This window comes from Asparagus officinalis, chromosome 10 (genome assembly GCF_001876935.1).
Source record: "Asparagus officinalis chromosome 10, Aspof.V1, whole genome shotgun sequence".
In the NCBI taxonomy this organism is placed as follows: domain Eukaryota; kingdom Viridiplantae; phylum Streptophyta; class Magnoliopsida; order Asparagales; family Asparagaceae; genus Asparagus; species Asparagus officinalis.
In genome coordinates, this window is record NC_033803.1 from 44,154,742 (window position 1) to 44,167,945 (window position 13,204).

At 38.2% G+C, this 13,204-nt stretch overlaps 1 protein-coding gene across 1 annotated transcript in view; it reads left to right on the top strand.

Moving 5' to 3' along the window:
- Positions 3,423–13,204, top strand: part of LOC109826690 — a 9,926-nt gene continuing 144 nt past the window's right edge. The window contains 6 exon segments of the mRNA XM_020393709.1: positions 3,423–3,515; positions 3,616–3,682; positions 4,225–4,479; positions 12,372–12,484; positions 12,486–12,521; positions 12,524–13,199. Of these exon segments, the coding sequence (XP_020249298.1) occupies positions 4,308–4,479; positions 12,372–12,484; positions 12,486–12,521; positions 12,524–13,199 (997 nt within the window). The 5' untranslated portion in view covers positions 3,423–3,515; positions 3,616–3,682; positions 4,225–4,307.

The following is a 13,204-nucleotide window of genomic DNA, read 5'->3' on the forward strand; positions in this document are numbered from 1 at the left end:
TTTAGGATGATATTCTGTTTTTGAACGTGTTGGATAACAGTGTTTGAGTAATGGCCATGTTTGAATTATGATCCATGTGAGAGGTCGACATCTATGCTTGGACGTAGAGTAAGACTCATGAATGGAATTCAGTCTTGTTGACTGTGTTTTGGAGTTTCACATATGCCTTGCTGTTGATTTTTGAATTTGATTATTATGTTACTAAACTAGGCATTTATTTAGATTAGCAACGAGGTCATCAACTGTATGTGTTTGGTGTAGCAGAGAGTTCAGCCTTGAAGGTATTGAACCTGAACCACATCAATGCTATGTAGCTAGTTACTCGAAGATGGTATACCCAGTGAGCCTGTTCTCCTGAGTTTTGTAACATTGAGGTTTCTTGTACTTGATGGGGTCTCTGAAAAGAAATGGAGTCATGTTAGCTCTATCTCATGTTAGTTCTATTAGACTATCTCCATCAGGAGTCGAAATTTTAACATTCTCTCTCCTGCCACATCACTTTATTCCCCCTCCACATAATTCAACAATCTCCATTTTCTATCATCTCTACAGCAGGAGTTTTTTCAAAAGATTTTTACTTTATTTGGGACCCACTATAACCCCATCACTCCAACATATATACCCCACCTTATTTATTCATTTCTTTTTCTTATTTCATATATATTACTACTACTACTATTATTATTACTAATATAACTCATTTATTTATAATTATAATTTTTTAATATTTACATAAATAATATATATTATTAATTTAATTTTTGATAATATTTTTATATTAACAAAAAACACACGATTTTATTAAGCATACGGAAAAGTCAAACACACACAAATTATTGAAAACATTAAAGAAAATTTTGTGAAGGATCCATACGAAAAAGTTTGAAGAATATAGAAGCAAAAGCAAAGAGAAGGAGAATAAGGTGTTGAAAACTCAGATTTTTTTTTTCTCCAAATTACACAAGACTAATCTCTATTTATAAAGGTGAAAAAATAAAAATTATTGATATAAAAATTATAAATTAATTTCTAGTATTTATCTCCCAAAATATCATTTAAAAGTTAGGAGTAAAACAAAAAAACCCAACCAATCAAGCCTTGACACATGGCTTGATGCAATTGTTGATCTACTGTTGCGGGACCCACACGGAGAGAAAAACCGGAGGTGAAAATTTCACCCCTTGGGCTCCGGTTTTCCATTTCACCACATTAAAAGCCACCCGCTGGAGCACCCCCCCTCCCCAAATATCTCCTGGATAGTCTTAGGAGTCATGTTAGGTCTACTTGACGTCATGCTAGGTCTAATTTCTTGTACTTGAACCATTACTGAAAGCCGCTATTTCATGCCTTTAAAAATCATCCACCAAATCAAAATAGTAACAAAAAATAACAGCCAGCCGCTATTTCATGCCTATAAAAAGCATCCACCAAATCAAAATAGTAACAAAAAGAACAACCATAGCCGACCACCATTAGCAACAATTAGACTTGATTTAATAGTCAATAAAAATAACCAAGATGACAAGAAACGAATTTGCCAATTACATCTTCAATCAGACAAGGTGACAATATATATTACATTAATTTTCCTTGATCAACAAGCACAAGAGATGCAAGATCCAGAACTATACACTAGGAGGCTGCAAATTTACTTCCAATAGCACTTGATTCTCCCATTCCGAACTTTACACTAGTTGAATTTGTTTCCTCCATTCCGAATTCCTAAAGAAGAAAACAAATTCAAGAAAAACAGATGACCAATGATATAGCAGACACCACAATTGGAAACCATCAAGCAATAACGACGATCATGTTGAGATGAAAAGTGTGATAATCGTCTCACCACTATGTGAAGCAGAAATGTTTTAGTCAATGCAGTAGGACAAAGGTACGTATGATATCAAAAATAACGGGGAATAGTTGACTAAGGTACTGATACCTTACTAAATCCCCAAGCGGAATAGAAGAGGCAAAAATCTGCATATTTACCAGTTTCAAGAGAGATTACATGGCTAGTGAGATACATTACACAAGTCTAACTGGAATTACAACAGAAACATGCATTGGAAGTGTCATTGTCTGAGCAAAGTGATTTTGGTTCCTCAATTCCCTGACCAAAGTCTAGCAATTAATATTACACTAATAAAGTTCTGATATTTTGACTAATGAGAAATCACTAAAGATTTTCATAAGAGGAGCCTTAATATTTTACAAAATGTGACAATTCTTTACTTACCCATAATATAGAGATTTATAGAAGCAAAATGGAAGTAAGCCACCAGTCAAATAGAGTCTTAATTTTTTACATGAATATGGATTTAATATTTTCTTAAATTTACGGTTTGTTATTTTTGCAACTATTTTTTAATTACTCTTCACCATTAGCTGACATCTGAGATGAGGTGAATTCATAGCAAGCTCCATGGTATAAAGATGTCAAGTTGCTTCAGTTTTAGGAAATTTCTAACAGAAGATGGAGAAAGAAACAACATACTCATGTATAGATTCAACTAAAACAATGTTAAAATTACGACTCACGGGGGAGGAAGGGGCTCGACAGCGCGATCAAAAGCTCTACGACGAGATCACGATGAGACGGTTGTCGTAGGACAGAGTTGGGGCTGGGGTGGGGGAGGGGAGGGGGGGGAGAGAGTGGTGAGCGGTTTGGGGGGATCTTACGGCGGTCGACGGAGCCGGCCACGACCGGCGCGGGCAGTGTCGTGGACGGTGTACTACTGGATGGTGCCCTGGAGTATGTTCTCGCGGAGGAGAGAACGGGTCGACGACGATGATCTCACGGCGGCGTTTGTGTGGCCGGTATGTTAAGGCTAGCGCGTTAGGCGGAAGGGATGCGAGGAGGGATGAGGGTGAGGTTTGGGTAGATTTCACGGCCGCGTCGACGGAGGCGCGCACGACGGCATTATGTGGCTAAATCATGGGGAAAGGGGGAGAGGCGATTGACGAATTTTTGGTGGTCACATTGGGAATGTGAACGGGGGTTGCGAATAGTGCGGATTTTATTTTTCCAAATAAGCCCATGCGTCCGAAAGGGGTGGTAATCTGTGGGCGGCTGAAATCGTTGGGATTTTTTTACAAATAAGCCATTCGCTCGAAACGCAATACACTAAGCCACACTTCAGTTTCTCATATATATATTATTATATATATATATATATATATATATATATATATATATATATATATACTATATATATATATAATAATACAACAAATTACGATGGCGCTTTCAAAAATTTTTTTTACCGAATTTAGCTACGTGATCAATTTTATTCATTTTTCGCGCAAAAAAAAAGAAGAAAAAAAAAGAAAGAAAGAAATAGAATAAACAAAGAGAAAACGTAATGACCTATATTTATTTCCTTTTATTTTTCTATTTTCAGCTCTATTTTTGTAATCTCATTTTCTTTTTCGACGCGAAAGAAGGAATAACGCTGAGCTCTGCGATTCCCTCCTCGAAACCCTAACCCTATCTCCTTCTATACGATCATCTACAGGTTTTTTTTATCATTAGATTATTTTTCATTGCTGGTTCGATTATTTTCGCTCTGTTTTATTGTAAAGTTCTCGTCTTTCCATTTCGTTGTCTGCTTGCAGATTCAATTTGAGATCTTGTGGTCGAGAGAATTGATCGAAAGAAGGCTTCGATTCGTTGTTTCCGCAGGTTTGTCTACATTTTACCCTGTTGTTAGAGGATGCTTCTTTGATTCTTGAACTCTGGCTTGCTTTTGTTTTGATCAGCCAAAAAATGAATTGGGTATATTTATGATTTAATTTATTCTATAGTTGTTTGGTAACAATATACAATGGGAATGATTTTCGAAAAATAATTTAAATCCCATTATTTCGTAAGCATTGGAATAAAAAAGAGTACTTTTTTACTCTGTTTTTCCTAAATTTATTAGCCTTTTTAAAGTCTTGTTAGATAGCGATGTTATTGTGCACGCATGCATTTGTGGAAATTACTCAAATGAGAAAGAATATTTGTTAAATTTATGGGTTTATTGTCTATAAATTCTTTCCCAAAGAGATGAATAGAATTTATTCCATTTTGAATCACTAGGAAATTATTCTTTCGTAGAAGAAGATTAAGGAACAATTTTCAGCACGGGACATATTCTCTGATTCTAGTGCTGAAATGAAATATGTACTGCTTGACATCTCTTTGCTATATAATTCTTTTTTTTTTCTTTCTCATTTTTGCAGCCTCCATAATTTTGTATCAGAAGTTATCTGGCAGCCAAGGCTTTAAATTTTTCGGCAGTCAAGGATAAGGAAAGGAGAAGAGGATGTTGAGAGAAGGGGTGGACGAAGAGGCGCCCGCCTTGTTGTCAAACAACCGGTTGAAACTCCTCTGCAGCTCCGGTGGCAAAATCCTCCCTCGCCCTTCCGATGGCCAGCTCAAGTATGTCGGCGGTGAGACACGTGTCGTCTCCGCCCCAAGATCTGTAACCTTCAAAGGTGATGTTTCTAGCTATGTTATCGAATTTTATAATGGATAATTTACAAAATAGGATGGTGTACTTTCATCAATCTTTCTAAAATGCGTAAATTTTTATCCCTTTGAACTACTACTGTAAAATTAAAGTTTTTTTATTGTTCAATGGTAGTTTTCGGAAGATTAGAGAATATAAGGAAAGTCCAATAGGTAGTCGAGATGTTAATTTAATTATATGTTTATGCTGAAGAAGAATGGGGTGTTTAATGAATAATTGTGGTAGTTTTCTGGAATATATGTCGCATTTTTGTGGAAAAATGGTCATGGTTAATGAAAATGTTTTAAAATTTATTCATGCACTTTCGATTCTTTTTGGATCATGTCATTGAAAATTTAAAAACGATAAGTTAGAATCCATCATGACTTTGTATATCTTTGCAGAAAAATACTATGAACTTTATTTATTACAAACTGTTAGCATAAAATATATGGTTTATAACTGTTTAGATGGTTGTTTTTACAAATTTTGAGAAGAGAAACGAAAGTGCAATTAGTAGTTCAGGAGTTAAGTTGTTTACATGTTTATTGGTTATCATGAAAAGAATAAAATTTTAGAGTTACAAGTAAATTATGTTTCTGAAAAATTAGTGAAGTTGGATGACAGTTTCTTGAAATTTATTCCTAGATCCCGCACTTTCAGAGCTGATGTTTCTATCTATCTTATTGAAATTTAAAATCTGTAAACATTAACATACTATCATGAATTTTTTATGGAAATTTACTGCCGTTAAATTTGAAGTAGTGATAGATTGGTTGTGCTGTTGCAGTTTTCTGCAAATTTAGGGAATATAAGGAAAGTGCTAGTTGAGTGTTTCATTTACTTATATTTTTATGATAAAGAAGCAAAGTGTTTAATAACATTTATGGTAGTTTTGTATATTGTTTATGATAGTTTTCTGAAATAATAATGACGGTTCATGATAATTTTTTGAAATTTATTCCAGTAACTATAATTTTTCTCTGAAAGCCATGGCTTTCAATTCTTTTTTAAGAGCTGTTCTATTGGAATTTAGAACTGATAAATTAAAAAACTATCATGCTTGTGTTTCTTTTCAGAAAAATACTGTTAACTTTATTGATTAGAAACTGTCAGGCGCCTACCACACCGAAAGTCCAGCCGTCCACATGCTCCATTATCCAGCAGCCAATGTTGAAAAGGAAAAGAAAACAAAATGGTGGGGCCCACTGCTACAGTAAAATATTAATATTTTATTATGCATAGTGTTTTTCTAAAAATTATAAATAGGCTCCAAATCCTTAAGGAAATCTCATCCCAGAAACTTCTTCTTATATAGAAGTGTGTGAGAGAAAAAATAGAGAGAGTATCTCCTTAGAAAGAGAGATTGTAACTCCAGAGTTTTCTCCTCATAGTGAATTCTTCTATCCTTGCCCGTGGACGTAGGCAATCAAGTGCCGAACCACGTAAATCTGTGTGTCCAACATTTTATCTCTACTTTTGCTTTTCTTTTGCTGCGATCCTGCTCTATTGGGCCCCGGGTTTGTCCCAACAAGTGGTATCAGAGCCAACTTAGGGTACTTGTATATATCTACTTATCGTATGCTCTGTGGCTGCCACCAAAGGTGGATCCTCCACATCAGAAAATAAGTTAGGTTATCATTTACCCTTTGGAGGTGACGGGTACTATTCACGAGTACGGTACTGTTCACAAATACGGTATTATTCACAAGTACGATACTATTCACGGATACGGTTACTGTTCATAAATACAATACTATTTACGTGAAATAGTAAGAAGTTACTGTTCGTGGTAGAAGCAATGGCGGCGAAGTTCAAGATCGAGAAATTCGACGGGAGTAATTTCTCATTGTGGAAGTTAAAGATAAAGGCTATCTTGAGAAAAGATAATTGCCTGGCGGCCATCGGTGCAAGGCCGGACGACATCACAGATGATAAGAAGTGGAACGAGATGGACGAAAATGCTATTGCAAATCTCCATCTGGCATTAGCAGACGGGGTGCTGTCAAGCATAGAGGAGAAGAAGACAGCAAAGGAGATCTGGGATACTCTAACAAAGCTATATGAGGCGAAATCCATGCACAATAAAATCTTCTTAAAAAGGAGACTTTACACTTTGAGGATGGCGGAATCTACATCGATGACCGACCACATCAACACCCTAAACACACTGTTCTCCCAACTCACAACGTTGGGATATACAGTTGGTGCGAATGAACGTGCAGAACTTCTACTTCAGAGTCTACCTGACTCGTATGATCAACTCATCATCAACCTGACGAACAACGTCCTCACGGACAATCTAGTCTTCGACGATGTTCCAGCCGCTGTTCTGGAGGAAGAAAATCGGCGCAAGAACAAGGAAGACAGGCAGACAAGTTCGCAGCAAGCGGAGGCCTTGTCGGTGACGAGAGGAAGATCAACAGAACGTGGCTCCAGTGGGAGTCATGCCCATGGTAGATCGAAATCACGAAGTAAGAAGAATATCAAATGCTACAACTGTGGCAAAAGAGGGCACGTCAAATCGGAGTGTTGGCACAACAAGAAGAGTGGAGATAAAAAGTCTTCAGAGCCATCAACATCTCAAGGATGCGTTGTCAGCACGTCAGAGGATGGTGAAATTCTATTCAGTGGAGCAACCACTGTTGATGAAGGCAGAAAGAAGTTTGCTGATGTCTGGCTTCTAGATTCAGCAGCCTCTTGGCACATGACCTCTCGGAGAGATTGGTTTCACAAATATGAACCTATCTCAGGAGGATCTGTATTCATGGGGAATGATCATGCCTTGGAGATTTGTGGTATTGGTACTATCAAAATCAAAATGTTTGATGGTATAATACGCACCATTCAAGATGTGCGACATGTGAAGGGCTTGAAGAAGAATCTATTGTCTTTGGGACAATTAGATGAGCTCGGGTGCAAGACTCATATAGAAAATGGAGTCATGAAGATTGTTAGAGGGGCGCTTGTGGTAATAAAAGGAGAAAAGGTAGCTGCAAATCTGTACATGCTCAAGGGAGAGACTCTGCAGGAAGCTGATTCATGTGTGGCATCAACCAGCCGTGGAGAAGAACAAACCATGATGTGGCATCGCAAGCTAGGCCACATGTCAGAACGAGGCTTGAAGGTTCTCTCCGATCAGAAACTGCTTCCTGGACTTAATTCGGTAGCTCTTCCATTTTGCGAGCATTGTGTTACAAGCAAGCAGCATCGACTGAAGTTCAACACATCGAGTTCTAGAAGCAAGGCTATTCTGGAACTGGTTCATTCTGATGTATGGCAAGCACCAGTTACATCCTTAGGAGGAGCAAAGTACTTTGTGTCCTTTATTGATGATTACTCCAGGAGATGTTGGGTGTATCCTATCAAGAAGAAGGCGGATGTGTTCTCAGTCTTTAAAGCCTACAAAGCGCGGGTCGAGCTTGAATCTGAGAAGAAGATCAAGTGTTTGAGGTCAGATAATGGAGGAGAATACACAGACGGTGAATTCCTAGCATTCTGCAAGCATGAAGGCATCAAAAGACAATTCAGTACGGCTTATACTCCTCAACAAAATGGAGTGGCGGAGCGGATGAACAGAACTCTGTTGGAAAGAACAAGAGCTATGTTGGCTACTGCAAATCTGGAAAAAGTCTTTTGGGCGGAAGCAGTAAAAACCGCCTGTTATGTGGTGAATCGATCTCCATCAACTGCAATACAATTGAAGACGCCGATGGAGATGTGGACTGGCAAGCCAGCTGATTATTCCAACCTCCATATATTTGGATGTCCAGTGTACGTAATGTACAATGCCCAAGAAATTACAAAGCTGGATTCAAAATCCAGAAAATGCATATTCTTGGGGTATGCTGATGGAGTAAAGGGGTATCGCCTGTGGGATCTCACTGCCTGCAAGGTTATCATCAGCAGAGATGTTATCTTTGTAGAGAACCAACTACAAAGTAAAGAGAAAGAAAGCAGTTCGAGGAAGGACTCAGAGACTGTAGCTGTTCAGGTAGAAGATAATCCGAATTCTTCTGAAGCGACACCGGAGCATGATGTACAAGAACCAGTCGAGGCCGAGGCTCCAGAAGTTCGAAGGTCAACTCGTGAGAGAAGACCACCGACTTGGCACTCGGAGTATATTACGGAGAGTAATGTTGCATACTGTCTTCTAACAGAAGATGGAGAGCCATCAACTTTTCATGAAGCTATAAATGGCACAGATGCATCTTTGTGGATGGCAGCAATGCAGGAAGAAATTGAAGCTCTCCATAAGAACAAGACTTGGGAACTTGTGTCACTGCCACAAGGAAGAAAAACCATTGGAAACAAATGGGTCTACAAGATCAAGCGAAATGGCGATGATCAAGTGGAGCGGTATCGTGCTAGATTGGTGGTAAAAGGATATGCTCAGAAAGAAGGTATTGATTTTATGAAATATTTTCTCCTGTAGTTCGACTAACAACAATCCGAATTGTCCTGGCTATGAGCGCTATATTTGACTTACATCTAGAGCAGCTAGATGTGAAAACAACATTTCTTCATGGAGATCTTGAAGAAGAAATTTACATGCTCCAACCAGAAGGTTTTGAAGAAAAAGGAAAAGAAAACTTGGTTTGCAGATTGAACAAATCTCTGTACGGTCTAAAGCAGGCGCCGAGGTGTTGGTATAAGAGATTTGATTCATTCATCATGAGCCTTGGATACAACAGACTTAATTCAGACCCTTATGCATATTTCAAGAGGTTTGGTGAAAATAACTTTGTTATCTTATTGTTGTATGTTGACGACATGTTGGTTGCAGGCCCCAACAAAGATCGTATCCAAGAATTAAAGGCTCAGTTGGCTAGGGAATTTGAAATGAAGGATTTAGGATCTGCAAACAAGATTCTAGGGATGCAAATTTACCGAGACAGAATTAATAGGAAGATTTGGCTTTCTCAGAAGAACTATTTGAAGAAAATCTTGCGACGCTTTAACATGCAAGATTGTAAGTCAATTTCTACCCCACTTCCTGTTAATTTCAAGTTATCCTCCAGTATGAGTCCTAGCAGTGAAGAAGAGAGGATGGAGATGTCTCGAGTACCGTATGCATCAGCAGTATGCATCAGCAGTGGGAAGCTTAATGTTCGCGATGATTTGTACAAGACCAGACATTGCACAAGCAGTGGGAGTGGTTAGTCGATACATGGCGAATCCTGGTAAAGAGCATTGGAATGCTGTAAAGAGGGTTCTAAGATACATTCAAGGAACCTCAAATGTTGCATTATGTTATGGGGGATCTGATTTTATTGTCAGTGGATATGTTGATTCTGATTATGCAGGTGATCGTGATAATAGCAAATCCACCACAGGTTATGTGTTTGCACTTGCTGGCGGAGCTGTAAGCTGGGTTTCAAAACTGCAGTCAGTTGTGGCTACTTCAACAACAGAAGCAGAGTATGTAGCAGCTACACAAGCTAGTAAAGAAGCGATGTGGTTGAAGATGGTGCTGGAGGAACTCGGCTATGAACAAAAGAAGATATCTTTATTTTGTGACAGTCAGAGTGCTTTGCATTTGGCAAGAAATCCAGCCTTTCATTCAAAGACCAAGCACATACGAGTTCAGTATCACTTCGTTCGTGAGAAAGTGGAAGAAGGAACAGTGGATATGCAGAAAATTCACACCAAAGACAACCTAGCAGATTTTTTGACAAAAGCAGTCAGTACTGACAAATTCATTTGGTGTCGATCCTCTTGTGGTCTGTCAGAGACGTAAGCAACATAAAGATGGCAAGATAGAAAGAATGGTGTGAAGATTGATTGATACTCAATCAAATCTTCAAGTGGGAGATTGTCTGGCGCCTACCACACCGAAAGTCCAGCCGTCCACATGCTCCATTATCCAGCAGCCAATGTTGAAAAGGAAAAGAAAACAAAATGGTGGGGCCCACTGCTACAGTAAAATATTAATATTTTATTGTGCATAGTGTTTTTCTAAAAACTATAAATAGGCTCCAAATCCTTAAGGAAATCTCATCTCAGAAACTTCTTCTTATATAGAAGTGTGTGAGAGAAAAAATAGAGAGAGTATCTCCTTAGAAAGAGAGATTGTAACTCCAGAGTTTTCTCCTCATAGTGAATTCTTCTATCCTTGCCCGTGGACGTAGGCAATCAAGTGCCGAACCACGTAAATCTGTGTGTCCAACATTTTATCTCTACTTTTGCTTTTCTATTGCTGCGATCCTGCTCTATTGGGCCCCGGGTTTGTCCCAACAGAAACTGTTAGCATAAAACTTAAAAGTTTATGATGGTTCAGATTGTAATTTCTTGAAAATTTTGAGAAGAATAAGGAAAGTACAATAAATGATTGAGGAGTTCAATTCCTTATATTTTTATCAACTATGAGGAAGATACTAAATGAATGAAAAGTGTCTCATAAGATTAACCATTTTTGTTAGTTCTTGAAGTTTATTCCTCTTGAAATTCATTCTTAGATCCATCAACTTCAAAATTTCAGGACTTTTATTTATGTTACTGAATTTAAAATCTGTAAAATTTGACAAACTCTCATGGTTTATTAGAAAAATTACTACCATTAAACTTAAATATCTTGATAGCTTGGTTGCGACGTTGTAGTTTTATTGAAAATTTAAAGAATAGGAGGGAAGTGCATAAGCTCCGGTGGTTAATTGGTTACATATGTTAGATGAACCGAATTGTTAATCAAAATTTATGGTAGTTTTTGGAATATATAGAGTTTGATAGTTTCCTGGAAATGTAGTGACTGTTCATGATAATTATTTGAATTTATTCCTCTTACAACTATGTTTCTTTGAAAGCTTTAAACTTTCCATTCCTTTTCAGTATTGTGTTATTCAAATTTATTGATAAATTAGAAACTATCATGAACTTGTATTTCTTTTTAGAAAAATATTTTTAACTATATTTTCTCCAAATACTTACCATAAAACATAAAGCATATGTTAATTTAGGTTGTAGTTTCTTGAAAAACTGTAGAAGAGTAAGGAAAGTACAGTTAGTAGTTGAGGAGTTAACTTATTGCATGTTTATCAGTTATCATGGAAAAATGAATTTTTAGAAATGTATGGAATGAATGACGTGTTTGTGAAATAATTAGTGGAATTGGATGATAGTTTTTGAAATTTACTCCTCTCATCTTTGAAGGTGATTTATATCGATGTTATTGGAATTTGAAGTCTGTAAATTTATCAAACTATCATCACTTTTTTAGAATATTTCCTCCGTAAAACTTGATGTCTGTGATAATTTTGTTGTACTATTGCAGTTATTTGAAAATTTAGAGAAGAAAAGGAAAGTGCAATAACAAAACTGGAGGTTAATTTAATTACATGTTTATGATGAAGAAGAAGCTTATGTTTAATGGTAATGTATGTAATTTTCTGGAATATACCCAAAGTGGGCTGACCACTTCCTGGACCACGTGCATAGCTGGAGCTTCATGCACCGGGCTGCCCCTTTCCTGTACTGTAAGAAAACGCTCTCAAAGAATAGTGACAGTTCATAATAGTTTCTCGAAATTTGTTCATTTCACAATTATGTTTCTTTGAAAGCCATAAAACTTTCAATTCTTTTTTTTAGATTTGTGTTACCGAATTTTAGACTTCATAAATTATAAACTATCTTGAAATTGTATTTTTTTTTCTGACACCATTAACTTTATTTATTCCAATTTGTCGCCTTAAAAATAAACTTTGTAATAGTGAAGTGGTCATATTTTCGAAGTGTTTTAAAAGGTGAACTTAGTTCCATGTTTATCAGTTAGCACCAGAATAAAGGAGTTTTTAGACAAAATAAATGATAACTTTCTCAGAAGTTAATGAAATTGCATTAGTTTTTTGACATTTATCCCTCACTAACACAATTATGTTCCAGAGCTGAAGCAGAAGATTGTCGGGATGTTCAGTAACCCTGAGTCCGTAATCAAGTACCAAGTCTTTCCTGAAGACCTTGATGCCCTTGTCTCTGTCCGCTCCGATGAGGATCTCCACGCATATGATTGAGGAGTACGACCGCCATGAGAGCCTCTCCGGTTCTCACATCCTCCTCCTCCGCGATTCCGCATCTTCCTCTTCCCTCCCCCAACCTCCACCCCTCCTCCACATCTCCCACCTACATCGATGCCCCTCAATGCGGCTCCACCAGCACAAAGACAGCCTAAGCAGCTCCCATACCTAATCAAGCCTCCAATACTCTCTATCTTCTCCTCGTCTTCTGCTTGCTCGTCTCCTCCTGACTCCTCCCCCGTTAATGGGTTTGGACCCGCATTAGGACCTGGTCTGAGATCCAGTGGGCGTGGAATGCACCGGGTTCATAGCACTCCCAATCTCGGTGGAGGATCGTTGAGTCAGTTGGGGAATTCCAGTGGTGGTAACGTTGTATCCCCCAGAGGAGGAGGATGTTATCTTCAACATCTGCAGCATCAGCAGCAACAACAGCAGCAACAACAGCTTAATCACCAGCCACATCATCATCACATGGGGATGATGATGGGATATGGTGGCAATGCCGCTATGAGTCGGATGGGCGGGGCCCATCGGAATGAGGGTTGCGGATGTGGGTGTAATTGCGGGTGCGGATGTGGTAGCGGGTTTTCGGCTCACCAGAGTCAGAGGAGGTATTTCTATGCGCCCCCTGGTGGGTACATGCATGGGGAGGAATCTCCAACACCCAGGAGTTTGCAGAGCGGCGCCAATGCCAGTGGCTCC